This window comes from Durio zibethinus, chromosome 6 (genome assembly GCF_047325235.1).
Source record: "Durio zibethinus cultivar Kanyao isolate XHJ-2024 chromosome 6, ASM4732523v1, whole genome shotgun sequence".
NCBI classification, from domain to species: Eukaryota; Viridiplantae; Streptophyta; class Magnoliopsida; order Malvales; family Malvaceae; genus Durio; species Durio zibethinus.
In genome coordinates this window covers 22,101,908-22,110,144 of record NC_143167.1, presented here as the reverse complement: position 1 = coordinate 22,110,144, position 8,237 = coordinate 22,101,908, and the positions used below count along the sequence as shown (strand labels likewise).

Genomic DNA, 8,237 nt, shown 5'->3' with positions numbered 1-8,237 from the left:
TATAAAATATGTTTAAATTTTAAATACAAACATAATATATTTAATATATACGTTACACACGATATGAGATAATTAACACGAATAATAAATTCGTTTAAACGTAACATAAATAAATACGAATAATATAAATATATACGAATAGATACGATTAATACAATGTACATGAATAAACATGACTAATACGAATATATATAAAAATATGACTAAAATAACAAATAATAACAAACTATCTATCATTTATAATTTAATAAATTTTATATATTAATAATATAAAAAAGCACTTACATATTAAAAAAATAAAAAATATAATACTCATTTAATATGTATTTAGTATATATATTTAAATTTGAATTTATATTATATAACTATATTAATTTTTAATATCAAATTTAAAATAATAAAACTATTAAAGATTAAAAAATAAAATAATAATGTATATGATTAATATTAATATTTATATTGTATTGATATTATTAATATAAAAAAATAATTTTATAATAATTATTAAATGAGTGTATATAGAAAATGAAAACATTCTCATCTTGAGGGGAGGTCTATAAAATAGCAAACAAAATTAAAAAAAGAAAATTCAGCATGTGCACTGGGGAGAGGATGTTGTAGCAAACGGGAATTTTACTGCTTTTAAGAAACTATAACCACTTTGCTTTTGATACTACTATTAAACATAACAAGGTCCCATTTTCCTCTTGGAATCTGGTGTTCCTGGCACAGGATTTTGAAGGAGTGGAGATGCTTGAGTTTGACATTGGTGCATGCCGTATCTGGTGGTTAGATTAAATGGTACCTGAAACTATTGGCTTACTTTTGCACCACTGCTCCAAAACCAACGCATTTCGTTCTGGCCTCTCACTTCATACTGCTGCCTTGAAGGTTGGTATACAGGCTGATGTCATAGTCTCCAACCATATCCTCAACATGTATGCGAAGTGTGGCAAGATTAACTTTGCTCGTCAGGTATTTGATGAAATGTCTGAAAAAAACCTTGTTTCTTGGTCAGCCATGATCTCTGGTTATGACCAGGCTGGGGAGCCTTTATCAGCACTTGATTTGTTTTCCCAAATGCGCCTTGCACCCAATGAGTACTTGTTTTCTAGTGCCATTACTGCTTGTGCCAACCTTGTGTTGTTAGGGGAAGGACGGCAAATTCATGCTCAATCGGTGAAGTATGGATACGCATCTGTCTCATTTGTTTCTAACTCCCTTATCTCAATGTACATGAAATGCGGTCATTCTAGTGATGCGTTGTCAGTCTATTCTAGGGCATTAGAACCAAATGTTGTATCTTATAATGCTATAATTACTGGATTCATAGAAAACCAGCAACATGAAAAGGGTTTTGAAGTTTTTAAACGTATGCATCAAGAAGGCCTGATGCCAGATCGCTTTACTTTCGTGGGATTACTCAGGGGTTGTGCTGATTCAGATGCTTTACACAGAGGAATGGTATTGCATTGCCAGACAATCAAACTTCGGCTTGACTCTACTGCTTTTTTAGGTAATGTGATTATGACAATGTACTCAGAGTTTTGTTTGATGCAAGAGGTAGAGAAGGTCTTCAAATCAATCGAGGAAAAGGATGTCATTTCTTGGAACACTTTCATAGCTGCTTGTTCTCATTGTGAAAGCCATGAAAAGAGTTTGAGAGCTTGTGGAGAGATGTTTAATGAATATCAAATGAGACCAGATGATTTCACTTTTGCTAGCGCCCTTTCTGCCTGTGCTGCGATTGCTTCCATACTTTATGGTAAGCAGATTCACGCTCATCTGATAAGAACAAGACTGAACCAAGATGTGGGAGTTGGTAATGCCCTCACAAACATGTATGCTAAATGCGGTTCCATTGGATACGCATACAATGTATTTAACAGGATGTCCCACCACAATCTTGTCTCATGGAATACCATTATTGCTGCTTTTGGAAATCATGGGCTTGGAAGCAGAGTCCGGGAGCTTTTTGAGCAGCTGAGAGCAAGTGGTTTGGAGCCAGATTCTGTGACATTTGTTGGCCTTCTGATGGCTTGCAATCACGCTGGTATGGTGGATGAAGGCCTTCGTCTTTTTAATTCTATGCAAGAAACCTACGGTATTGCTCCTGAAATAGAGCATTTTTCTTGTCTTATCGATTTGTTGGGACGAGCTGGGAGATTAAACGAGGCAGAGGATTACATGAGGAAATTTCCATTTGGACAAGATCCAGTTGTTTTAGGGAGTCTGCTTTCTGCATGCAGACTGCATGGAGATGTAGTGATGGGGGAGCGTTTAGCTAAACAGCTTCTGAAACTACAACCAGTGAGCACTTCACCTTATGTTCTATTGTCAAATTTGTATGCGTCAGATGAGATGTGGGATTGTGTTGCAGAGGCGAGAAAGAAGTTGAAGGGTAGCGGATTGAAGAAGGAAGCAGGTTTTAGTTTGGTTCAAGTAAAGGGAAAATTTGAAAAATTTACAATAGGGGATTTTTCTCACTCGAGGATTGATGAAATGTTAGACGCCCTCAAAACATTGGCTTGGGAAGGAGACCAAATTTCTTTGGATCTTACAGCGTAGCATTTCTAAAGATCCCTTTCAAAAATTAAAAAGAAATATGTGAATCCTTTAACACACACCTCAACATTCTCTTGAACGAGTCATTTATCGCCACTCAAGTTAAAAATAAAGGAAGCAGCAATAAACAGCAATTTCTGATCTTTCATTGCTTATATATTTTCTTCAAGCGTTTATACTACAAGGAAAATATATGTTGTGTTTATTTTATTTCACTTTTTCATTAGTATTATTGTCAACTTCTTTTAGCAGTGTTATTTTAGTTTGTTCTTACAAAGCTGAAGAGGAGCATAAGCTAAATATAATAAAATTTTACAACTGGTTAATTGGGTGGAGAATGGTGACATGTTAACATACATAACAAAATGAGGGGAAAAAAAAAGGATTTGCATGCTTTAAGGGAGAAATTACAACACCCTATCGTTTCGCTTGCATCGTATTAAGCCTAAGCAGTCCGCTCCAATATGAAAAAACAAAGCTCGGACCAATCAAATACATTGCACATCAAGTAAGAATAGGATTGAAGAGCATAAGAGGAATCAATTGGTAAACAATAACATTAGAAACATAGGATGCAACAAACGCAAACGATATACAATGCCTTTAAAAAAAAAGTCATTTGTGACATGAAGTTAAGTGAGAAGAATATGATCCATGAGCCACATGAAACCAGAGTAAAACAGTTCATTAGCATGTCAGATGCATCTTCCATCAGTTTTAAAGGAACCTTTTCTCTTAACCCTTTTCTTCATTATCTCAGCCCATTTTGTTAGGATATTAGATGCATCAAACTTACCAGAGAACTTCATCTTTTGAGCCAACTCCTCGAGTATGTCAGGTTTCCCAGCTCTAGAGAAATCAGCTGCAAATTTGTTGTAATCAAGCAGAGGAGCCTTCATTCCTTTCTCTATCATTTCTTCTAGAAGTTTACAAGCCTCTCCTGACCTACCTAGACTGATCAGCCCTCTAATGAAAACAGTGTACGAAATATCATCAGGGCAAATCCCCTTTTCACGCATCTCATCCCAAATTGCACAACCCATGTCATAGTTTCTGGACTGGAAGAATGATTTCATGATCATGTTAAAAGTGTGAATTGTTGGTTGAATTCCACTCTGTATCATCTTCTTGTATACCCTAATTGCATCATCCCGCATTCCTTGACTTGTCAACAACTTAATCAGGGCATTGTAGGTTCGGCCATCAGGTGGACAACCCTTTTCTTGCATCTCCTTCAACAATCTATAAACCATGTCCATCCTTTTCAGGTTTCCAAAACCAGTGATCAAACATGTGTAAACTGCTGCATCAGGTTGACATCCAGAATCAAGCATCTCATAAAAATATTGAACTGCTTCATTCATCTTTCCTTGCTTGCAAAACTCCCGAATCATAATTGTATAGCTGCGAACATTAGGCAAAGGCCCCCTACTTTTCATGACCTCAAACAACTTCACCACATCAAATGTCCTCCTACTCCTCAATAGCCCTTCAATCATTACATTATGTGCGACAATATCAGGCTTAAAACCCTTATCAATCATCTCATTCCACACCCTCCCTGCTTCCATCAAATTCCGCACCCTGCACCAACCACCAAGCAATATCGTATGTGATCTTAAATTGGGCGTAAACCTGTCTCTCAACTTCTCAAATAGCGCTTGTGCTTCTTTTGCAAGCTTAACCCTCCCAAGACTCTCAAGCAAGCAATTAATAGTATCAACACCCACTTTATAGTTATACTTCTTCATCAACTCAAAGATCCCAACCGCTTTCTTCCTCTCCTTGGCAGCCGCAAAAGCTTTGATAGCAATCACAAAAGTATCCATTGTCACAAGCCCCTTGGCACCCATCTCTTCAAGCATTGCCAACATGGTTTCAAATTGCCTATTCTTTGCTAAAACATTCATCATTTTATTGTATGTCCTGGAATCATGGTCAAACCCTGGCTTTTGCCCGGCCCAACAGAAAAACCTAAACGCCGGTTTTCTAGCGTGTCGGAACCGTTCCAGCACATCCATGACCAAATCATGAGTAAGATTAATCCCACATTCATCTAAAACAGCTTCCATGTTTCGGTCTAAGCCAAACAATCCGTCGATCACCTTGCATACTCTCTCAACTTCCTTTAGGTCCGCTGTTGACTTAAAGACATCGGCAGCATTATCAGATTCATTGTCTGTTTCAGAATCTGTACCACCGTCAGTGACGCTAGAGAAACCCCTACGATTCAAATCTAAAACGTTTCCGGGTAAAGAAATGGAATTGGCTAGCAATTTTTCTTGTAAATGGAGTGAAGAGGAGTGTGGCAAAACAAATGGAATTTGACTACTAACACGACGGAGACTATAATAAGGAGAAGAATGAAGCAAACCAAACAAGGGAAGAAAGCTACCACAAGGAAAGCACACTTGCTCTCCTCCACGTCGTCGCTTTTCTCGTAGTCTTGGTTTCTGATTGAGAAAGAGTAACTCCGCAGTTGGTCGGCCATGGAAAAATCTGTACCAAAGCCGGGAGTTGTTACTTTGTCGGATGAAGGTCGTGGCTTTGGGGGAAGTCCTTAGAGAAAGAGACATTTAACCGCCATTAAAAGGACCTGGAAACAAGTAACTGGTTAGGCTTACTTAGGAGGAGCAGACACAGCTAACGGCCAAGGGTAAGGTTGTAGAGTTGGTCATGAATGGGCTTGGCCCCATTTTATTTGGGTTGTGAAATGGTTTGAAAAGGAAGCATAAAAGGAAGAACTGTACAAAAAAATTGTGTGTTACGCTAAATTATTAAAATTTTAATTTCAATGATTAAGATTGGAATTTTATTAGTCGAATTGGATTCAGCGAAGGAGAAGATTAAGTGGGTTTGAAAGAAAGTATGGATGGTAAATAACTAGATCAACTTTAAATTCTTATTTAGCATCACTGATCAGTAAATTAGTAAGTTTTTATTATTTTTTATATGACTTTTATGTTGCATATGCGTAAACAGATAACATTAATGTCTATTGATTAAATAATTATTGTCACAAAAAGTTTATAAACAATAAAAATGGTTTTATAACTTGTACAAGATTAAATATTTTGTATCGTTTATATTGTAATTTTTTTTTAATTTAAAACCACTTTTATTTGATTTTTAAATTTTTTTACACTTGACTCATTTGATGTCTTGTTGTTTGTTGGATAGGTCTTAAACTAAAACATTACTAAAATTTATAAGGTTTAGGAAGGATCAAATAATTTTTTTGTTTGTTTTTAATTACGCAAAATTTAAATCAATGTTTTTGGTTTCCTTGGATCTTTAATATATAGTTGTTATTTTCACAAATTAATTACAAATATGTAGTTTATCTTATCTTATTCTTAAGTTTTATTAATTTAGCCTTTCCATGCAACTTTTAATAGGAGGGAGACACTTAGCAACTGAAATTAATTTTTAAAATAACCACATCCAACAAAAGTGCATTTCTCCTCCTCCCCACCTATTTGGTGGATGTTTGAGTCACTAACTTTGATAGGTTGGACTCAAGCGGTGGATTAGATTTCTTGTTTATATTCTCAATTATTTTTTTATTCAGATTAATTTTAGCTTTTGTTTCTACTTTTTCTTTTTTCATGCCAACCGTTATATTAAAAAACTTGTTTTTCTTTTTTATCTTTTTACTTTTCTTTTCCTTCAATTATTTTCTCCATTGGGCCTTTTTCTTTTCTATTTTTGGGTCAAAGACTCACCAAGTGGCATAAAATAAAAGAAGTTAACAAAAATAAACCCTAATTGTGTCTTTGTGCTTTTTTATATTACGTTCCCCAATTCTCTAACTTTTAAAACCATCAACTATTATCACCTCAGCTCTACCCAAAGCTACAGACTACAGACGAACAAATGTTGAATACTCTGAACAAAGTTACCATCAGAAATGAGTTTAAATACAAACATAAAATTTACTTTTACTATCCATATTGTTATTTATTTACCACTAAAATAAAACGGTTAACAAATGTTTTGATTCCATATATTTATAAATATTAAAGAATTACTTAATAAATGAACACATATTAATCTTTTAATTTTATTTATAGAATTTAAAATTTTCTCTATTAGTTTACAGAATAATAATCCTATTATTTTCTCATTTTATTTTATCTCCTATTTTTTTGGATTAAATAGCATTACCTTACACGAATCACTAGAGCTCTTTAAAAAAACAAATTTAATAAAAAAGAAAAGCTAAAATTAAGAATCCAACTCTACCAAAATTGGAGCTCGCCAGGAGGACAAGAAAACCAATTCTGAGAATATTAATTCATTGGTAATGGCCAAAATTTTGTTGGGGTGTTTTGATTTAGTTTTGAAACTTTAGATAAAATTGAAGTTTTGTAATAATTAGTTTTTTTTTTTTAAAAAAAAAAGTTCTTAAAACAAATCAAATATCTTAAACATGTTTGGTTTATTGTATTTTGGGTTCTAACATAATTCATAATTGATAAGAAACAAAATGTAACAAATCAAATATATATATATATTTTTTGTAAAAAAATTTAAAAATAAATAAATTGTTCAATCCTTTAAATTAGGGTAAAATATATCATACTTGATAATTTAAAACAAATGATTACATATCATGCATTCGAGATAACCTTAACAAATAATCACCGATAAAACTCAAATTCAAAATTTTTTCATAAAAAAAAATAAACCTAATCGACTATACCAACAGGATAATATATATATTTTATTTTCTCTTTTGCGTGTCTTATATAACTCTCCAAACCTTACGATAAGAAAATATTCGTTTTTATATGAATTTTTAACATCAAAGTCGTATCTTTGATGTGACTAACAATATACTTACTATTTGGCTATTTGGAAATATCAATATACCTTTGGTTTTATCTCCAATAACAGAATATTGCTTACAATAAAGTATGTACCCCTCTTAACATTAAAAAGATGGTCATAAAATGAAAATTTACAGCAATTAAAATGAGTACCTTAAAAATATAAATATAATAAAAATTACATTTTCTATTATTAATTATTTTAAATTATATACACATCTAAAATTTAACACTTAAATAAATCCACACACACACACACACACATATATATATATATATATATATATTCTAAACTCTCATACATTTTTTTTTCTCTATTTTTAATCTCATATATGGAATGATAGAAGAAACGTATACCTAATAGGCCCCAAGTCGTTTTTTTTTTTTTTCAAAAAATAAAGATAGAAAATAATTAAAATTATTTAATATTTAATTTAAAATTAATTGATTATAAAATGAAAAAATCTAACTTAAATATAAAATTATAAAAAATTTAAATATTAATAAATGTAAAATGAATTACTTTGACGAGTTCTCTTCTTATTACGTGACAAATAAGAATTACAAAACAAAACTTGAACTCTAATATAATATTAAATATTTAATTTAAAATCAATTAATTACAAAGTGAAAGAATTTAATTGAATATAAAATTAAAAAGAAACTTAAAATTCAACCATTATAAGATAACACTTGAACAGAAATGACAAAAAAAGAGTTATATATCGTTATTCAATAATAATAAAAATTATTCTTCGAAAGATAGAACAAATTAAGTAGTAAGCAAATTTCCTGTGGACTTAGCTTTTGTTTTTGTTTTTGTTTTTAGTTTTTTATTTT

General features: G+C 32.3%; 2 protein-coding genes across 2 annotated transcripts; one reads left to right on the top strand and one right to left on the bottom strand.

Annotated features, from left to right (window-relative positions):
* Nucleotides 1–560: 560 nt before the first annotated feature.
* On the top strand, nucleotides 561–2,827 carry LOC111285566 (pentatricopeptide repeat-containing protein At4g33170-like). The gene has a single exon (XM_022875077.2). It carries the CDS (start codon nucleotides 799–801, stop codon nucleotides 2,566–2,568), a length of 1,770 nt encoding a protein of 589 aa, XP_022730812.1. The 5' UTR covers nucleotides 561–798; the 3' UTR covers nucleotides 2,569–2,827.
* Nucleotides 2,828–3,062: 235 nt separating this feature from the next.
* LOC111285565 (uncharacterized) lies at nucleotides 3,063–5,254 on the bottom strand. The gene has a single exon (XM_022875076.2). The coding sequence runs from the start codon at nucleotides 5,139–5,141 to the stop codon at nucleotides 3,261–3,263; it is 1,881 nt and encodes a 626-aa protein (XP_022730811.2). The 5' UTR covers nucleotides 5,142–5,254; the 3' UTR covers nucleotides 3,063–3,260.
* Nucleotides 5,255–8,237: the final 2,983 nt, after the last annotated feature.